Source organism: Diabrotica virgifera, chromosome 5 (assembly GCF_917563875.1).
Source record: "Diabrotica virgifera virgifera chromosome 5, PGI_DIABVI_V3a".
Taxonomy (NCBI): domain Eukaryota; kingdom Metazoa; phylum Arthropoda; class Insecta; order Coleoptera; family Chrysomelidae; genus Diabrotica; species Diabrotica virgifera.
In genome coordinates, this window is record NC_065447.1 from 231,915,272 (window position 1) to 231,938,148 (window position 22,877).

At 32.2% G+C, this 22,877-nt stretch overlaps 1 protein-coding gene across 1 annotated transcript in view; it reads left to right on the forward strand.

Annotated features, from left to right (window-relative positions):
* Positions 1–22,877, forward strand: part of LOC126884710 (histone deacetylase 7) — a 302,317-nt gene that overhangs the window by 140,055 nt on the left and 139,385 nt on the right. The window contains exon 3 of the mRNA XM_050650832.1: positions 513–807. Within this exon, the coding sequence (XP_050506789.1) occupies positions 513–807 (295 nt within the window). The remainder of the gene's footprint in view (positions 1–512; positions 808–22,877) is intronic.

Here is a 22,877-nt window from a genome sequence, read left to right on the forward strand (position 1 = left end):
AATGCAATATATACAATATAATAGGTATTTACTAATATATTACAAAGAACCTTATGCTTTTAATACTAATTCTTTACGATTTTATGATTCCTTATGATTTTATCACATAATGTAGCGTTCCAATACTTATCGCTTTCGCCCGTTTATAGGGACGACCAATAAACTGTCTGACGTCACAACCGATTCCGCCCGTTGAAAGAATGATTTAAATTCTGCAGTTTTTAATTGCTCATATTTATTTCATAATAATAAAATATGAGTTTTTTGTAAACTGGGGTTCTTTTAACAGCATTAAATAACGTTTATCAGTAATATTTCTGGAATATAATTTTTATGCAAGTTCCCTTTTCGTATGTAGCGAGATTTTTCCATATTGTCGCTTTTTGATAAGATATTTTAATGATCTTTTTTAACAATTTAACCATAAACGGTTTCTTAAAAGCAAGCAACTATTTTTTATTATCCATTCATATATTCTACCTTTATTTATCAACTTTATTTTTGTTTCTTAGGTATGCCTTTGACTGGTCAAATGCTCCCCGGCACCTTACCTTTCTACCCTTCGCTGCCCGCTATCGAAAGCGAGCACGAAGACCAACCCTTGGACACGATTAGTGAGCTCCAGGAACCTCAAGTCAGGGGCGTCATCAGACCGTTGGGTAGGACGCAATCGTCCCCGTTGCCGCTGGGCCACCCGCTACTGGGAGGCCCGCCGCCTCCCGATCTTCCCCCACCCCTACCGCCCCTACCACCCGCCGAAGAACAGGAGCAGAGAGATATGGAACTGAGAGCAAATGAGTCTAGAAGGTAAGTTTTTCATCATTTTTATTTCATAAAATATCAGTTTTTGGATAGACTGTGGCTTATTTACATACACTTTGCTTTTTGAATAACCCTATAAAAAATAATCTAGAGTTGTTAAATCCGGGCATCTTACTGGCCATTCGATAGCTCCTCTTCTTCCAATCCAACGATTTGGAAATGTATTGTCGAGAAACTCAAGAATGCCCCTAAGAGATGAGAGGGTGCTCTATCTTGCTGAAACCAAATTGATCTATTCACGAGATGAGAATTTACATCATCGATTAATTGTCTGGCTAATTCTGGGATTTATTAAAATTCTAAAAAGTATTCTTCAACTGTAAAGGTTTTATCTCACAAATAAGGCCCATAAAGATTTATTTATTGACTGTGACATTTAAATGGAAAGCAGCCTCAACAGAAAAAAGGATTTGGTTAAATAAATTAGGATTAGTTTTAAGGCCATCGGTACATAATTCGCAAATATTTTACCGCTATCCCTACTTTGTCTGTCTTTACACGGCAAATTACGTGTAGTAAAATTCACACTGGCATGGATATGTAAACATTACTAGAACGTCATTCTACTTGACAATGTCATCATTAACTTTAAAGAGATGGCTTTTGAATGTTCTTGGATAACTGTTGTTTGTATAATTGCAAATTATTAATTCAGTTAATAAATGTGACAATTTTTTCACTAACTATGTATTCAGTGATTGTAATAATTTATATGTACTGTTATGATCTGCTTTCTCTTCCTTTTATATTAATTGTTATTTATTGAATTAATTATTGAATTGACGCAAATCATACAAAAATAAATTAATAAAAAATCTCAGGGTGCATTTTTGTCATAAAAAAATAACTAAATTATCTTAGGTTATACTTATCCTTTCTCGTGGCTTCAGTATCTCTTAGTTGATCCTTATCGGGATAAAATAGGAAAAGGAAATAAATAGAAAAACCATAAATAAGCACATACAAATACCTTTATTATCAAAAGCAATGCTCTGAAAATCTATCAATTAAATCCTGTGGGCATAATTGTCCAAATGAAACTTTTACCATATAATTAATCTAATTCAAAAAAATATTTATCGCTTTGTTCCTGATACCATTAATCAAATAAGCTAAACAAACAAATTTAGGTATTTGCAAAACTACTTATACTTCCTGTTAAATTTTTGAAATGTTGGAATCTTAATTCATATGCTTTTACGCAAAATTTTGAACTTCTGATTATAAAGAACATCTATCACATAGGTTATTGACTGACCTTTTTGATTCACACACAATTATGTCTCCTCCTGACCCAAACAGCTCTTCCTTGTTGATTATGTTAGGCTACCAATCAAAGCCCTCTCCGTTCTCAGCATCAATCCAGCAGAATACCAGCAACTATTTCTCCAAAACACAAGCCAGGCCTCTTTTGACCAGTACTCGTTCAATACACTCCAAAACTCTCTCCTCTCTTTCTCTCAATAATAATCTCCGGAGACCCAAGTATCTTTTTTACTTGGTGTCACAAATAATTTTAATAAATTATAGCTCTTGTAACTTAATCTCTTGGACTTTACAGAATCAAAGAGGTTTTTCTTCTCAATTTGATTTGTCTCTCGTTCCACTTTTCAGCTACTCTCCACTATCAAACAACCACTAGTACTTGCTTCTGAACTATCCGCGAAAACTTTCGACTGCCCTTCTCGGATGCCGGCCACACAATGCTCTTTCTTTTCCAAACTGTCTCATCATTCAAACTTCTCTTTCCCCCTTCCAAATTGCCAAGCCAATCAGAAATATTTCTCTTTCCATATTCCTCTTTTCATTCGAAAAACCCAGACATTCTTTCAAACAATACTTCTCTTCAAACTTATCACTTTTCGGAAATTATACAAATATTCTTGTGCTTAAACAAACAGACTTAAAATTCCAAATGTCTCTACCTTTATTTTCATAAAAACTAATAATTACAGCTACCTGTGGATCTTACCTTTCCCGTAACAAACAATCTTTTTGAATTATAATCCGAAATAAATTGTATTTTCACTTCACTTTATTTACAAATCTCTTTAAGTCTTCAGGGAAAAACTCATTAAGGATAGACCCACTGGGTAAAAGCTACCTTCTACTAAATAGTTACAAATCAATATACAGGGTGTATCAAATTCATGTGCCCGCGTTATAATTAAAAAAAGTAAAATTTTTACTCTATCTTTGATTGATAAAGTGATACATAATAGTACATACAACAAAAACTAATACTCAATCGAGAAAAGAGGAAAAGTGTTAAAGTGATTTTTTAATAATATATTGTTACAATGAAACGCTTACAATTTTGAACATCTTTAACAACAAAATACTTGGATCACAGAATATACCCAGATGTATTCTCTGCTTGGATCTTCCATAAATAATAAACAATAAATAACTTTTTATTAAGTTCACGTCTTAAATCAATTATTTATCACATACACTATCAATATTATTTAATCAACAACTCAAAATATTCCCGATGCCATGTCAAATATTTTAAAAATGCCATGTTACTGTCTCGTCATCATATTATATTTGACTCAATGCGTTGTATGACAAAAATAGCGAATGTTCTATTTGAAAAATATCACCACGGACATGGTGTCCATTTTTTTCGAATCCTGAAGAAACTATAAATATTTCAAAAAAAAATTAAACGCAGAATGAAAGACTAAATTATTATCGAGGACCGAAAGTCCCTTAGAATAAATAAATAGTTTCTTTTGAATGAGATATTTGAAATTAAAAATCACACTACATTTTCACTTAGTTTTTCACCCCTGTAACTTATTAAAATAAACATTATAGAAGTTTTCAGGGACTTTCGGCCCACGGTAAGAACGTAATCTTTCATTCTGCGTTTAAATTTTTCAAAAATACTTAGGTTTTCTCAGGATTCGAAAAAAATGAATCCCCATTTAAATAGCATTGCAGCCGAAAATATGTACCCATCCCCTTAAATCTATTTCACATTGTGTGTGTTAACTCCATTCTGCGATCGTCTTCATTCAGTTCCTAATTATTGTGTTTTATAGGGATGCTACTTTTCTTTTTTTTTTATTATTTACGGACAGTTGTTTGACTGATTTGGCATATTTTCCCATTCTGGAATTTTCAAACAATGTCGCACTAAAAAGTCACCCTGTATATATAATAACAAACACAACATATTTTTTGTAAATATTGGAAAAAACAAATTTTAAATACACAAAACCTGTTTGCTGGTTATATAGCTATAATTTCTGTTTTCGTTTACTAAATTTTTTGATCAAATATTAGTTGTATCAAAAATTCCCTGAACACCCAGAATTCACGTGTAACTATGTTTTCATTGTATATTCTCAATGAATTCTGTTATCATCAATACAAACATTAAAAATACGTATTACTCAAAGCAGCCGTTGGAATAATGCGATCGACGTATTGTAGTTGTGCTGATTTTTTATAAGTGTCGCCAATTAACTATAATAATAACAATTTAATCTAGAACTCACTAGATAATGTCATAATATCCTTGGGGGATTTGATAAGATATGTTAAAACGTATAAATTTGGTACAAAAGACAACATATTCTCATATATTTGTCAGAAAAACGTTTTTCCTTTCGTGTTTAAAATTTTCTATTTTAAAATAAAAAAAAATAACAAAAAATGGAAAATATATAAATAATGGCAATTTTCAATATAAATAATGGCAATGGCAAAAATTTTCTATTTTAAAATAAAAAAAAATAACAAAAAATGGAAAATATATAAATAATGGCAAAATAATCATTATCATCAACAGCTATTCCTGCTCTCTTCCACCCTATGGCTCTACAGCTCTGGCCTGCCTCAGCAAACCTCTTCATTCGTTACGGTCTGTAACCATCCTTCTCCACTTCTTGACTGCTAAGGAGATTTCTTGCAACCTCATTCACGTCATCCTCCCATTGCTTTCTCGGTCTTCCAATAGGTCTCTTTCTCTGAATTCTTGTATTAAACACTTTTTTTTGGAAGCCTGTTTTCTCCCATACTAAATACATGGTTTGTCCATTGAAGACGTATGCTGACATACTGAGATAAAGATATGCAGTAATTCGTTTCAGATTTAGCCTTTTTTATATTCGAATTGTTGAGTTAAGGCCTCTCTCATTTCTCGCCATTCATCTTTGTTGTGTGTGAGGCGTTTCCACATTGGTCCTGTGACTCTTCATGTCACCGCTTTAACGCATTTGAGGTCTTCCTCTTGGTCTCTTCGCTTCGTACGGTCGCCAGTTTCCAACTTCTGCTCCATATACCATTTTCGAGACGTTTGTTGTGTCCAGCCCATTTCCATTTTAATTTTGCTGCTTGTTCCACGGCATCCCTTACTTTTGTTTTGTTTCGGGTTGCTTCGTTTGTTTGCCGATCTATGAGTGAGACACCAAGCATCTGTCGTTCCATGGCTCTTTGAGTTGTTCTAATCTTGTCCATGTTCATTTTTCTGAATGTCCAGGTTTGAGCTCCGTAAGTGAGAACGGGAAGGATACAAGAATCAAACACTTTGGTTCGAAGGTTTTGTGGTGTCTTGTCTTTCAGTATATATGAGAGATTGTCATAAGGGATATTTTAGCCTAAAGTTGTCACGCTCGTCAGGCAAGTTGAGAAGTATCTATTGGTCCACAGAAGGTATTTTATTTTCCTCCTACAGGTTTCCTCGAGAGCAAGAAACTAGGTCAACCAAAATACCTGAAAATGATTGTATGAGGTATTTACCAAATAAGTTTTGATCACTAACTACTTCAAACAACATTCACCAATACAAGAAAACAGTTAAAAGGCAAAGAACAAATACAAGAATACCAACGGAAACAATTAAATTGCATAAGATATGGGAACAAACAACGAACATGAGATACAAATGAGCTGGGCATGAAAAATAAAAGAGAAACAGTAGGTATAGTAGAAGAGGAGTGGGAAAGATATAAAAAGCAATGATCAAAATAGAAAACATGTATGTAGGACTACAAGAAATAACGAAAAAGGGAAGCGGACAGCATGGTGGAGTGAAGAGGTAAAAAAGAAAAGAAGAAACTATGGAAGCAGTAAATGCAAGAGAAAACAAAATAAAAATATAATATGTAATTCCAAAATGTCGAGAGTAAAAGTCAAGGAAATAGAAAGAACAAACAAGAAACAGAAAAGTTGATAAACATTTTGATAAAAAATATAGGAAAAGAGCAAAGAAAAATACATTTATTTTACAGAACACTCTAACTCTAGAACCTTAATGGCAACAAAGAAATAAAATTAACACACATAAAGAAAATGAAAGAACGATAATATCCGAAGATAAAGAAATAACGAAAATATGAAGTAAATATTTTTAGTAATTGTTAAATGGTGAGCTGGAAAAGTGATAGAAAAGGAAGACAAGAAATGTCTGTGCTAGCACAGAAGCTATAAATTGGGAAGAACCAGAAGAGGCATTAAAGAAGATAAAGATTGGAATGGCCCCAGGGAGCAATGAAAAGTGCTGAAATACTGAAATATATAGGGTGAAAAGCAAAGAAAAACTAATACTTAATATACAATTTTATATAAAATAGAAAACACCGAGAGAGTGATCAAACGCAATCCCAATATAATACACAAGAAATACAATAATAATTGTACCAATACACAAGAAAGAAAACACGAAACTGTGAAAATTATGTAGGTACATTATGTCGCCGACTGCCAGAATCCATGGATTACTGCGTATTCCGACGCTTATCGCTCTTCTCTTTAAGATTACCATATTATGTTATTACCCATAATAGGATAATCTCTTAATTATAATTGCATTAAATACCAACAAACATTACAAACCACCAATAAATAAAGGACATTTTCAACCCATTGAGATCAGTTATTGATCAACAGTCTTGATTTACAGTTCAATTCAGATCAATTCATCTTCCCTGCGGTGACGTGGCGCCCAACGTGGGGCCCTGTCATCAAGAAAAATCAGAATAGAAATAGAACACAAATCAGGGGATGCACAAAGCGGATTAAGGAAAGAACATAACACACAAGATCATATTCACATTCAGCAAATAACAGGAACAGTGAAATGAGAGAAAGCCTCAAAATTAAGCCATTGCTATAGATAGACCAATAAGGAAAAATAGTAGAAGACGTCCGGTTGAAGCCTGGAACAGTGGCATGACAAAATTACTCATGGTAAATTCTGACAAGAAACAAAACAAAGGAACAGAAAAGAATACTTGAGAATTTGAGAAAATTTATCAAACGTTAGCAAGCGTGAAAAATCAAACTTCCTGCAACTCTGCAAATAAGACTGAGAGAAAAACGATTATTACCATATAAATAAACATCACCTTGGAACACTTAAAGACACCATCATTAACATTATTAATGCGTTTACTAAATGGTGCAGTTACATACAAATAACTCAGTGTGATTCATACACATTATTGCCAGTTTTACATAAAAAACCTCGAAACATTGTCGCAGTATATTTTTTGTACTTATGTGGTATTGATAGCAAAAATTAATAAAAAAAAAGTTTCAATTCTAGAGCAAAGCGTATTAGGACTTGGGTCCACACTTAAAAAAATCATGATTATCTCCCTCATTAGACATTTTTTATTCAGCTATTCACCATTGAGTCGGACAACTTTTCTATTTCTGAAAATTTTCGAGAGGGGGATGTTTCGTAAATATACAGGGTGTCCAGAAACTCGACCGACAAACGAAGACATGAGATTCCTCAGATAATTTTAAGACAGTTTAACCAAATTTACCTAGTCCGAAAATGCTTCCTAAGGGAGCTAGAGCTCTTTGAAGATGGCGTCTTGTAATTAGTTTTTCTTAAATACCTCCAGAACGCTTCTAGTTAGAAAAACGAAAATTGGGATACGTGTTTATCTTCCAGAGATAAATCTATTCCATCTAGTGTGAATTTCTAGTACTAGTCATAGGCGTCCGTTTTGGGTGGGGCAACGGTTATTTTATCGCATAATTTTTTTGTCTTTAACTTTTAAGCATTTTTGATACTGAGGTACTCTTGCTTTAAGTCGATAGGACACACCGTTTTCTAGAAAAATAGATTTGAAAATTTTTCGTCCCTGAAATTGAAAAAAAGTTGAAAACAATTTTCAAAAGAAAAGCGGTGTAGTTTACCTACTTAAAGCAAGAGTAACTTTTAGTACTAGAATGCCTCATAATTTGATAATCTAGTATAAAAAATTCTTAAAAATTAAAGACGAAAACGTTATGCGCTAAAATAATGGTTGACCTACCCAAAATGGACGCATATGACCGGTAGTAGAAATTCGCAATTAATGAAATCAATTCATCTCTGAAATATAAATAAACGTACCAGTTTTCGTTTTTCCAAATAGTTTTTTTTTTAATTTTTTTTTGATATTCAAAAAAAGAAAAATTTTCAAATCGATTTATCTAGAAAACGGTGTATCCTATCGACTTAAAGTAAGAGTACCTTTTAGCACTATAATATCTTACGTGTTAAAAATCCAGACTCAAAAATGCTTAAAAATTAAAAACAAAAAAGTTATGCGATAATATAACTGTTGCCCTACCCAAAACGGACGCCTATGACCCGTACTAGAAATTTGCAATGGAAGAAATCGATTTATCTCTGGAAGATAAATACGTGTACCAATTTTCGATTTTCTAAATAGAAGCGTTCTGGAGATATTTAAGAAAAACTAATTACCAGACGCCATCTTCAAATAGCTCTAGCTCCTTTAGGAAGCATTTTCGGACTAGAAGAATTAGGTTAAATTGTCTTAAAATTATCTGAGGAATCTCCTGTCTTCGTTTGTCGGTAGAGTTTCTGGACACCCTGTAGAGGTTTCTAAACTTTGGTACATCCGACAACTGGATTACCTTTAAAAATTTGTAGGACAATATTACCAGTTAATTGTAAATATTTTTATCTAAATATCCTGCTAAAATCTACAAAAAAAAGCTGTGAGTGTATAAATTTTATGACTCCTTATGATGCGTGCCCCCCATATGGGGGAGCACTATGGAGTCATAAATGATGATTTTTGTGCAGGATTGTTTGATAGAGATACTTACAATTTACTGGTAATATTGTCTCAAAAATTTTTAAGGGTATTCCAATTGTCGGACGCACGAAAGTTTAGAAACCTATATATTTACGAAATGCCCCCCTCTCGAAAATTTCCCTAAATAGAAAAGTTGTCCGACTCGACATGAATAACTGAAGGGGTCCGGACAAATAATCCCCGGACAAAAAATCCCCACAAATTTTCCTTGGACAAAAAATCCCCGGACAAAAAATCTCCACAAAAAATCCCGGACAAATAATCCCTACAAATTTTTTTGGACAAAATATCCCCAAGAAATATTTGCTGCCTAATAGTTATCTAAAAGTTTTCCTGAAATTTTAACAAATTTCGAATTCCAATTCCATGCTGAACACTTCAAATTTTACATGACAAAAGAGTGTGAGTTGTTTCAAAAATCGTGGAAGAAATGCGGAATGAGCTAAGGCCCCGTTTTCATGTCAAGCGCTTAACGCGCGATTTCAACTACATACATTTTACTGAAGACGGTTCACATGCTAACTAGGGTGGTGCGAAAAAAGTCAAATTAATAATCCCGTATCGCTATAGTGTGGAAAAGTTGCGATTGGTAATTACAAGAAAAACAAAACAAAAATTATTAAAATCGGACTTTATCTTCCGATCCCGCAACGGTCCTAAAGATTATGAAAAAAATGAAATTTTACCTTTTTTCGGAAATTTTTATTTATTCCCCCTGTACTTTTTATTTATCGCTATAGTAAAATTTATTTAAAGTTTGCATGATTGAATAATGAAAACAATAGTTTTACGCACTTTACGAATATCTTCTGATTCCGCAAGGTCAATCAAAATCTATAAAAATTTGAAATTGTTGATGATTCTGATAAATTAAAAAACATTTAGTTATCTCATTTTTCTGTTGCATTGTGAAGCTCTTCGCTTGTTTAGATATTGTATAATAATATTTAAACGACCCAGAACTCACAAGAAGGTGGTTGCACTTTTTACTCCATCCACACCCTTCTCTCCATAAACCAATGAGTGTGTGTTTTTTACATTATTTACATAGTACATTTCTTTTTCATTTGTTTGTGTCCAGCTTTTAAACGTCAACTTTGAATTTTGATTTGGTGGTAAAATCTCGCAGCATGGACCTTGATTTAAGGGTTGCCTTGATGAATCCATCTCTTGATTGGGTCCCACATACATTAGACGATACTTCCGTGACCAACTCTACGTACAGCTAGACAGCTTGCGTATGGCAGGGATGGTTTTGTACATACCAGTCTGGTGTGTTGCCTGATATAATGTAGCAACTTATATCTTCATTGGAAACGCTTCGAAGAACTGGTGGAGAGGATAGTTTTGCAACATTCCAATCTAATATTTTAGTGTAGTCCTGTGCTTCAAAGTTTAAAGTAGGAGGGATAAAATTTCTAATCCTTGGCTTTAATCTATCCGGCTTTTAACACTCTCCTTAGCCCTAGCTCTCTAATGTGTTTCCTTTCTCCCTAGTACTTGAAATTTTGAAGCACGGTACTAAACTGAAATAATAGACTGGAATATAATGTTGCAAAACTATTGCAGACTGTTGCAAAACTATCTTCTCCACCACTTCTTCGAAGTGTCAAATGAAGATATAAGTTCTTGCATTACATCGGGCGACATACCAGACTGGAATGTACAAAACTATCCCTGACACACGCAAGCTGATGAGAGGTGCCTAAAGTTGGTCACGTAAGCATCGTCTAATGCAGGGGAGGCAAACCCGTCGATCGAGACCCCTAGGTCAGTCGATCGATGGCAAGAAAAAATTATCTACCTACCTACCTATGCTCGTCCTAAATATTACGAAACTTTCTAGTCGGTAGATCGTAGAGAATTAGAAAGGCAGACAGAATCGTGTCCGATTAAGTTGGTCACCCCTGGTCTAATGTATGTGGGCCCCAATCAAGAGATGGATTCATAAGGGTAACACTTAAATCAAGGTCCATGCTGCCAGATTCTACCACCAAATCACAATACAAAGTTGACGTTTAAAAGCTGGATACAAACATGAAAAAGAAATTTACTATGTAAATAATGTAAAAATCACACTTATTGGTTGGTTGGAGAGAAGGGTGTGTGTGGAGCTAGAAGTGCAACCACCTCCTCGTTGTGAGTTCTGGGTTGTTTAAGTATTGTCATACAATATATAAACAAGCGAAAAACTTCACAATGTAGGAGAAAAATGAGATAACTAAATGTTTTTAAATTTATCAAAATCATCGAACATTTCAAATTTTTATAGATTTTGATTGACCTTGCGGGATCGGAAGATATTCGTTAGATGCGTAAAACTGTTGTTTTTATTACTCAACCATGCAAACTGTAAATAAATTTTACTATAGCGATAAATAAAACGTACATGGAGGATTAATAAAAATTTCCGAAAAAAAGGTAAAATTTCATTTTTTTTTTCATAATCTTTAGGCCCTCAGGGTACTGAAGCGTTTTTTCGACAAGTAATACCTATAGGAACAAATTGTAACTATTTCCTGCGTAGGATCTGGCGGCCATTTTTATTTATAAACAATTAACTGTCAAAAAATGGCATTTTTCTCTTTTTTTTTCAAATCAATGGAAAACATTGAAACTTATGATTTTTTTAGAACAAATATCTTTGAGATTATGGAAAAAGCTTTAAAATGACATACTACAAAGTTTGATATACTCATTTATTGTTAATATAATTGCGAAAAAAGGTCGGAATTGCAAAAAAATTAATTTCGCAATATCTATTGTAAAAAATAGTGTACAGCTTTGAAATTTTTATCATATAAGGGTTCTTTGGTGCTTAATATGTGATAAAAATTTCAAAGCGATTCATTCAATTTTTTAAATTTTATTCAAATTGTTTATCCCAGAGAGCATTTTTTTGCAATAACATAAGTCAGAAAAAAATGACGTTAGAACCATTCCACAGGTGTCAAATGAAAGAGCATGAGCTATATTTTCAACTTAGTTTAGAAAAAGCGAATCAAAATGCATTTATTAGTAATAAATTATTATGCAAAAGTATCGTAAATCTTTCCTTATAAACTTTTTAAATAACTTTTTCCAAAAAAATTGACTTTTTTACCCTGTTTTAAGTGCACAACTACCAAGTAATGTTATTTATATCATAATTGATAAAAAATTGTAATAAATATATATAATTTCTTATATAACAAAATAAAAAGTTTATAAGGAAAGATTTACGATACTTTTGCATAATTATTTATTACTAATAAATGCATTTTTATTCGCTTTTCTTAAACCAAGTTGAAAACATAGCTCATGCTCTTTCATTTGGCACCTGTGGAATGGTTCTAACGTCATTTTTTTCTGACTTATGTTATTGCAAAAAAAAAAATCTCTCTGGGATAAACAATTTGAATAAAATTTAAACAATTGAATGAATCGCTTTGAAATTTTTATCACATATTAAGCACCAAAGAACCTTTATATGTAGGGTTATCATACGTCCGGATTTCGTCCGGACAGTCCGGATTTGAAAGACATGTCCGGATTGGGGTCCGGATATGAGAAATGTCCGGATTTTTTTGCTTTACTAAAAAATGGTAAATACTAGGCCCAATGGTGGGAAATTTCATTCTGCGCAACACCTTAGGTCTAAAGTATGTTAAAACATAGGTGTATATGTATTTTAAACTGGCAGAGATTTTCAATGTTAGTTGCATATTGTAGCGAACAGCTGTACTTTTAATGCTGCCATATGCATTTCGCATATATGTACAATGTAGAGGTAGCAACGCAGTCAAATTCACATTTTACATTTTCTACAACCCCTTGGACTACCCCTGTCCGGATTTGGCCTTAATAAATTATGGTAACCCTATTTATATGACAAAAATTTCAAAGCTGTACACTATTTTTGACAATAGATATTGCGAAATTAATTTTTTTTGCAATTCCGACCTTTTTTCGCAATTATATTAACAATAAATGAGTATATCAAACTTTGTAATACGTCATTTTAAAGCTTTTTCCATAATCTCGAAGATATTTGTACTAAAAAAATCATAAGTTTCCCTGTTTTCCATTGATTTGAAAAAAAAACTGAAAAATGCTATTTTTGACACTTAATTGTTTTTTAAATAAAAATGGTCGCCAGATCCTACGCAGGAAATAGTTATAATTTCGCCTAGTGAGAACAATAGTGGCGAAACTCGAAAATTAACGTTTTTGAGTTAAGTCCATCAATCGACATCTAAATATGCCCTCTTTTATGTGCAATATCGGCTAACAATTATTTAATTTCCTTATTACTAGAGGGCGCCTACAAGTCTTTATGGTATTGTGAATTTGTCAAATATTTTGATGCATTAACGACGAAAGCACGCCAAACATTATATCAATACTGGCGAATCTGTAATTACGCCGTGCCTACATGTATTTGAAATATTTGGTATTTTATTAAAGATAGTAGTACAATGTGCAATAGTGGCGAATGAGCACTTTTGTCTGTGTGGTCGTTTTTGCTTTTGTGTTCTTTTTAAAAAACTTCTTACAGAGAAACTCAGTTTCAATCGTTCTTAGGTACTTAGAAATAGCAAATCAAGAAAGCGTCTATCCACTTTGGATCAGTATTGATTAATTCCACACTATCGAGAACCAATATTCATTTCTAAAAAGAAGTCTTACAAAATAAATCAATTCCTTCTACCCACAATCATTTCTTTAGTAGTTTGAAATACGAAACATACGTGAGTGAAATGATGAATTTAATTTTACTATTCATAGTTCTTTTGCTTACTTTTTATCTTTTATCATGTTTATCGTTTTCATAATTATTACTTAAGATCTTATTTTGTTATTTTTCTATTGTACTTTAGTTTCATTTTGCGCATAACTGGTGTGTACAATAAAATATTTTATTTGATGCGTTTAATTTATTTTTAAAAGTAATTTTTTTAATTATTTAAAACAGAAACTAAACTGTTGTAGTATAGTAGTATTAAAGTATAGTGGCGAAACATCAAATTAAACACCTTCGATAATGCAATAATGGCGTAACGCAGAAAAAAAAATCAAAAATGCTATTTTTGACACTTAATTGTTTTTTAAATAAAAATGGTCGCCAGATCCTACGCAGGAAATAGTTACAATTTGCTCTTATAGGTATTACCTTTGGAAAAAACGCTTCAGTACCCTGGCTGCTCGAGTGTCATGGAGAAAACCTTATTACCCTGGACTATTGTGAACGGTCTCAAGTAAAATGTATGTATGTACTAGTTGTAATCGCGCGTTATCATAACGCGCGTTAAGCGCCTGTCATGAAAACGGGGCCTTAGTTTATTCCCGATATTTTCCACGATTTTTGAAAAAACTCACACTTTTTTGTCATGTATAAACAAATAAAGTTAACAAAAATATAACACAAATAAAGTTTTCAACATGGAATTGGAATTCGAAATTGGTTAAAATTTCAGGAAAACTTTTAAGAGTTTAGTAAAACTATTCGACAGCAAATATTTCTTGGGGATTTTTTGTCCGGGATATTTTGTCCAAAAAAATTTGTGGGGATTATTTGTCACGGAATTTTTTGTCCGGGGATTTTTTGTCCAGGGATAATTTGCGGGAATCTTTTGTCGGGGATTATTTGTCCTAGCTTCATAACTGAATAAAAAGTCTCATGAGAGAGATAAGAAAATTTTCAGTGTGGGTAAGTGATAAATTTCTTCCTGTCCTAATTGACCTAATGCAACATTGATCGAGATTATTGACGACAGACGGCATGATACGCAACTTTTTAAACGAAATGTTTTCGACAAGTCAGTTACATGTGGTTTAAATCATATGTATTATAATTTTTCTACATGTATTCATTTCATAGAAATAAAATTAATAATTTAATAGGAGCAAAGGTTGTGAATTTTTATTTATCGTGTCATGGAATGGTTTAGTAATTAACGTCTAAAAATAGACAAAACGTTTTTCTAACCCAGCCTGGCAGACTAGACGACAGGGCCGGAATCAGTTTTACGTTTCAATATATTTTTAATTAAAATCTTTTTATTTAATCTCCAGGCTCTTAAAAATGACATGAGTGATGTGATGTACGTCCTGTTTAGATAGGCAAAATGCGCTCACTCCCAATTCAATTTTTTTTTCATTTTTTACGTTCTATCTATGTGATTAAACAGCTCAATTTTAGCTCACCACCCATCCCTCTCGTCCTACCATCAAAAACGTCATTTTTTCGTTTTAATTTTTTTTTTTTCGGTGAGATGCAATCGACTTAAAAATTTCAAAAAAATTAATCGCATACCTAACCAAAAATGCATTTTTTTTGAAAAATGCGTATATCTTCTTTTTTGGAAATAGCTGCAGTTCTAATTTTTTTATTTTGTGTATTTCATTGAAAAAATATATTTCGTAAGTTTCCCCAGATGTTTCGGTAAGACCTTCAAAAAGCCGAATAAGTGGTTTTGCAGGATTTTCTCCAACTTATAAACTTCAAAATACAGTAAGGTCTCGTTTTATGCGGTGGATACGTTCTACAGGAAAGCGCATATAAAAAAATCGCATAAAAAATACTTTACTTGCATTGAAAAATTAGGGGTACGTTCCGTAGTGTTCCAAAATCACATAAAATGGTGAAAGTTTATCCACCAAAAATTGTATGTGTTTGATGTTTTTTTTCTCCATTAGGCCAAATAAAATCTTAAAGAAGGAATTAAAAACGCAGACTAACGATATTGAAATTGCAAAAACCTCTTCTAATGAAACATAAAACTTTACGGCACTTAATTAAATGTTTCAATCCAGAAATCAAAATGTGCTGTTTATTATAATACTGCAACTTGAAATCAGCAACATTTAAACTCTTAAATACATAAATATTTAAATTTAATTTCAAAAGAATTACAGTTTATACCTTTCAATCCGAAACTCAGATTGATGTAATAGTTACATGCTACATCATGTAACAAGGGGAATACCCGAATTGCAAACCCTCAGATTAATGACATCTGGATGGGAATAGTTAATATTAATTATACTAGTTATTAATAATAGAAATTTTTGGATGAAATACAAACCGCCTAAGTTCAAAATCGCATTAAAAAAATCCGCATAAAAAGAGACCTTCTTCTTCTTATGGTGCCTATCCGTTACGGATGTTGGACACTAACATGGCTATTCTGACTTTGTTGACTGCTGCCCTGAAAAGTCCGGTAGTGGTTAAGTTAAACCATTTTCGCAGGTTATGCAGCCAGGATATTCTTCTTCGTCCTGGACCTCTTTTCCCATGCACTTTACCTTGAAGTATGGTCCGAAGTACGTCATATCGTTGTTCATTGCGCATTACATGGCCCAGGTATTCCAGTTTGCGACGTTTTATGGTTAATACTAGTTCGCGCTCTTTACCCATTCTATGTAGAACTTCTTCGTTGGTAATTCTGTCTATCCAGGAAATCCTCAACATGCGTCTATAGCACCACATCTCAAATGCTTCGAGTCTCTTCAGTGATGCTTCAGTTAAGGTCCATGACTCCACGCCATATAAAAGAACGGAGAATACGTAGCACTTTAGTAAACGAATTTTTATTTCCAATTTTATATCGTGGCTGTTAAAAATTTTTTTCATTTTGACGAAGGCTGATCTTGCCTTCTCGATCCTTATCTTAATTTCCGTCGATTGGTCCCACTGTTCATTTAAGTTTGCACCCAAGTAACAAAAGTTGGTGATTTGTGTTATAGGTTGTTGGTTAACTAGTAATTGACCAGGTGGTATCCTATTTTTGCTTATAACCATGTATTTGGTTTTTTTGATGTTAAAATCAAGCCCAAACCTGCTACTTACTTCTGCCACCCTGGAGACAAGTGTCTGCAGACCTTCAAGACTGTCTGCAAAAATGACAGTATAATCAGCGTATCTTATGTTGTTCAATCGTTTTCCGTTTATAAGTATTCCCTCCTCTATGTTCGTTAGCGCTAGGTTCATAATGTGCTCTGAATATGTATTGAACAATAATGGGGACAATATACATCCCTGTCGCACACCTCTTTTTATCTTTATTTCGTCTGTTAACTGATCCCCTACTCTAACAGCTGCAGTTTGTTCGTAATAGATATTGTTTATCATACGGCGATCTCTGCTGTCTAGACCAATTGAATTTAATATTTTCATCAGTTCGTCATGTTCAAAGAGACCTTACTGTATATCAAATCGAGGTTTTTTTGTAGGTTATATACATTTTGAAGTATTTAACTGAGTAATTAGGACGTTTAGAAATTAGGCGAAACACCTTTAAACCCCCAAAATCATTATTTTTCAAGGTTTTTAAGTTTTTTTGTGTGTTTTTGCAGATTTAACCGCATTTTTGAGATCGATACAACCTGAATTTTTTTCATTTTTAAGATTGATGTACCTATTTAAAAAAATAAGAGCGCTATTTTTTTTTGGAGGCATAGGGGAGCCCGCCACTCGTATGCCCCCAAATTTTAAAACGGCATTTTTGCGTTTTTTAAATTTTTTTTTTAAATGACGTCAACATGTTTATTCAGAGCGGCAATAGATAATGTGTCAATGAGTATTGTGTAAATTTTCCCTTTGTTTAGCCTTACTATCGTCCATGTTTAGACATAGGCCTCTCCCAAATCCTTCTGTCGATCTCTAACCTGAGCAACATGCTTCCAGTTTGTTCCGGTTATTCTTTTTATATCATCTACCCATCTCATCTTTGGTCTTCCTCTTGGTCGTTTACCTTATAAGGTCTCCAATGTTGTTAGTATGGTTAAATGAGTTTGGTCATTTTTGTTGTTATAATCGTCGACTTGTGTTTTTGATCTTACCCAATCTTTCCTCTTTTTATCTTATCTCTGCGACAGTCTTGTGCCAAACATTGCCCTTTTAGTCCAGGGTAATAAGGTTTTTTCCATGACACTTGAACAGCCAGGGTACTGAAGCGTTTTTTCGACAGGTACCTAATACCTATAAGAGCAAATCGCCTTGTGAGAATAATAGTGACGAAACTTCAAAATGAACATTTAGAGATAATCGTATTTGAAGTTTTGATGAAACTGCTAAACAGTATAACTGACTTATAGGTAATCATTTTGCAAAATTTTTCTAATAATGTGCTTTCTAGATATGTAAACCAATTAGTAGAAGTAATTTTATTTGAAGAAAAGATGGATATTGCATTTATTTTTGATTTTTTTTTCTGCGTTACGCCATTATTGCATTATCGAAGGTGTTTAATTTGATGTTTCGCCACTATATTTTAATACTACTATACTACAACATAGTCCTGTCGCCAGGGGGGTACAACGGCCTCGTTAATTCAGATGGACTTACTCAAGTTTTTTTTATGTATTTTGACCCGAAGAACACGAATTTTTTGGGTAACAGTTGATCCGGATGTCGATAAGATTGTTATAGACCAAGAACTTGAGGAATCAAATAACAGCGATTTTTGGCAAAACAAAACAATATTTTGTATTTTTTGGGCCATTTTAAGTAAAAAATATTTCTACAAGTTTTTTCGTAGGATGCACAGTTTTCGAGATAAACGCGGTTGAACTTTAAAAAATCGAAAAATTGCAATTTTTGAACCCGAATAACTTTTGATTAAAAAATAAAATAGCAAGTCTGCTTACCGCATTTGAAAGTTTAAGTCAAATTATATCGGTTTTGATTATTTGCATTGGTAAAAATTTATTTTTTTATTGTTTAACAAAGCTATAAACACGTAGGGTTTCCCGTGCTTTTACATGCGTTTTAACGCATGTAACATAGAAATAGTCTTGATTGCACTAGTACCTATTCTACCTACTCGTTCGATTTTAAATGAGAAATCATAGAAACATCACTCACGCACTAGTTGTTTGTAGCTTTGTTTAACAATAACACAATAAATTTTTAGCAATGCAAATAATCAAAACCGACATAATTTGACTTGAACTTTCAAAGGCGCTAAGCAGAATTGCTATTTTATTTTTTAATCAAAAGTTATTCGGGTTTAAAAATTGCAGTTTTTCGATTTTTTGAAAGTTCAACCGCGTTTATCTCGAAAACTGTGCATCCTACTAAAAAACTTGTAGAAATATTTTTTGCTTAAAATGACCCAAAAAATACAAAATATTGTTTTGTTTTGCCAAAAATCGCTGTTATTTGATTCCTCAAGTTCTTGGTCTATAACAATCTTATCGACATCCGGATCAACTGTTACCCAAAAAATTCGTGTTCTACGGGTCAAAATACATAAAAAAAACTTGGGTAAGTCCATCTGAATTAACGAGGCCGTTGTACCCCCCCTGGCGACAGGACTAAACAGTTTAGTTTCTGTTTTATATAATTAAAAAATTTACTTTTAAAAATAAATTAAACGCATCAAATAAAATATTTTATTATACACACCAGTTATGCGCAAAATGAAACTAAAGTACAATAGAAAAATAACAAAATAAGATCTTAAGTAATAATTATGAAAACGATAAACATGATAAAAGATAAAAAGTAAGCAAAAGAACTATGAATAGTAAAATTAAATTCATCATTTCACTCACGTATGTTTCGTATTTCAAACTACTAAAGAAATGATTGTGGGTAGAAGGAATTGATTTATTTTGTAAGACTTCTTTTTAGAAATGAATATTGGTTCTCGATAGTGTGGAATTAATCAATACTGATCCAAAGTGGATAGACGCTTTCTTGATTTGCTATTTCTAAGTACCTAAGAACGATTGAAACTGAGTTTCTCTGTAAGAAGTTTTTTAAAAAGAACACAAAAGCAAAAACGACCACACAGACAAAAGTGCTCATTCGCCACTATTGCACATTGTACTACTATCTTTAATAAAATACCAAATATTTCAAATACATGTAGGCACGGCGTAATTACAGATTCGCCAGTATTGATATAATGTTTGGCGTGCTTTCGTCGTTAATGCATCAAAATATTTGACAAATTCACAATACCATAAAGACTTGTAGGCGCCCTCTAGTAATAAGGAAATTAAATAATTGTTAGCCGATATGGCACATAAAAGAGGGCATATTTAGATGTCGATTGATGGACTTAACTCAAAAACGTTAATTTTCGAGTTTCGCCACTATTGTTCTCACTAGGCGAAATTATAACTATTTCCTGCGTAGGATCTGGCGACCATTTTTATTTAAAAAACAATTAAGTGTCAAAAATAGCATTTTTCAGTTTTTTTTTCAAATCAATGGAAAACAGGGAAACTTATGATTTTTTAGTACAAATATCTTCGAGATTGTGGAAAAAGCTTTAAAATGACGTATTACAAAGTTTGATATACTCATTTATTGTTAATATAATTGCGAAAAATGGTTGGAATTGCAAAAAAAATTATTTTCGCAATAACTGTTGTAAAAATTAGTGTACAGCTTTGAAATTTTTGTCAAATAATGGTTCTTTGGTGCTTAATATGTGATAAAAATTTCAAAGCGATTCATTCAATTGTTTAAATTTTATTCAAATTGTTTATCCCAGAGAGCATTTTTTTTGCAATAACATAAGTCAGAAGAAAATGACGTTAGAACCATTACACAGAAGTCAAATGAAAGAGCATTTCAACTGGGTTTAAAAAAAGTGAATAAAAAATGCATTTATTAGTAATAAATAATTATGCAAAAGTATCGTAAATCTTTCCTTATAAACTTTTTCTTTTCTTATATAAGAATTACGATTTTTTATCAATTAAGATATAGATAACATTACTTGGTAGTTGTGCACTTAAAACAGGGTAAAAAAGTTAATTTTTTTTGAAAAAGTTATTCAAAAAGTTTATGAAGAAAAATTTACGATACTTTTGCATAATTATTTATTACTAATAAATGCATTTTTTATTCACTTTTTTAAACCATGTTGAAAATGTAGCTCATACTCTTTCTTGGACACCTGTGGAATGGTTCTAAGGTCATTTTTTTCTGACTTATGATATTGCAAAAAAATGCTCTCTGGGAAAAAACAATTTGAATAAAATTTAAACAATTGAATGAATCGCTTTGAAATTTTTTATCATATATTAAGCACCAAAGATCCCCCATTTGACGAAAATTTCAAAGCTGTACACTAATTTTTATAAAAGTTATTGAGAAAATATTTTTTTTTTGCAATTCCGACCTTTTTCGCAATTATATTAACAATAAATGAGTAGGTATATCAAACTTTGTAATACGTCATTTTAAAGCTTTTTCCATAATCTCGAAGATATTTGTACTATAAAATAATTAGTTTCACTGTTTTCCGTTGATTTGAAAAAAAAGGGGAAAATGCCATTTTTTAACAGTTAATTGTTTATAAATAAAAATGGCCGCCAGATCCTACGCAGGAAATAGTTATAATTTGTTTTTATAGGTATTACCTGTCGAAAAAACGCTTCAGTACCCTGGCTGCTGAAGTGTCACGAACAGGGTATATTTTTGTCTTATTACCCTGGCCCATTTCTGTTGTGGCTAGTTTATTCAAATTTGCCCTAGTTAGGGTCTAGGTTTGACATCTTTATGTCATGATAGGAAGTATGCACTGGTTGACTCCTCAAGAAGTTTTCCAAGTTTCTCCAAAATATCTAATTAGAAGTCCTGTATAATCACCATGTAGGTATATTTATATTATGTTAAAATTATCTGTCTCGACATTAATGATTTCTGCTTTAATTATTTTTAAAGTTTTATTTGTTTGGTTTTCATTTTTTATAGTAATAATTTTTATTTCATTTGAAACTTATTTCATTTATCTTTGTAAAAGGTTTAGTCTGACATGCGCTATTACCAGTTTAAATTTATTCATAAGTAGTTTCATAGTAGTTCATAAATGTTAATTTGTGGTTGAGTCCTTAGTAGACATAACGTTTTTTTATCGGCTCATCTGAATTTTTATGACATTTTCTCTGAACTTATCAATACGGTGACGGTGACGGAAGTTTTTCACAAGCCGTGTCACGTATGGCAATTTTAAATACCTATTTCTTTATTACATTACTAAATTTACATATGTATATATTTATACCCAAAAAACAGTAAACATCCGGAGAAACAATTATATTTATATTCAACTCGAAGACGAAGGATTAACCTCGTCTGATGAACTTACAGATCATATAAACAATACATACACGAGTAAAGAAACTTGTGAAATGGTAACGATTAAGTTCATTTGAGATGCTAATTGTGTGATTTTCCTGATTTTTTTTACCAAAGAAAAATGACCAACTTTATTTTGAGCGTAACTTGTTTACTTTTGATGCTAGAATTTTTTTTATAAAACAAAAATTGAACACTTTAAAAAAGTTGTAATGAGTTTTCCCCAAAAAGTGCTTCATTTGTTGGTTATATCACGTTAAAATATTCGATTTGGAATTTGACGAATATGAACATATTTTCATTGGCTAGTAACTCTGCTTCTGCTACGTATAGAGACCTAATATACAGGGTGAGGCAAATAAAGGGCCTATTAGAAATATCTTGAGAACTAAAGGCAACAGCATCATGAAAATTTGAATGAAGGGGTTTTGAGGAGTGATCTATTTAATGAAAATATTTCCATCTATTTGCTACTTCCGGTTATACCGGAAATTGCTTATAACTTCGTTTTGTTTAAATGGGACACCCTGTATATTTTTACATTTTTGATTCTCTTCGATGTCTTCTTTCTTAAAATATGAGGTTTTGTAATGTTGTACAGGGTGTTTTAAAAGATAATTACGTTTTTTGATTAATTTCGTAGCACTATTCACACCCTGTAAAATTGTAGTAGTTTGACATCAAAAACTCTACTTCCGTTCAAATGATTTTTAATATAGTCTACTATTGTTAAGAATCATTAGTATAGCTAATTTTTTAAATTTAGTATACAGGGTTGGTCGAAACTCGGAATTAATATTTTCTGAGTTTTCTTAAATAGAACTAGAATAGTATTTTAGTATTGTAATGAAATGATATTTCATGGTACTTTTTTATTTTATAAGCATTCCCTATAC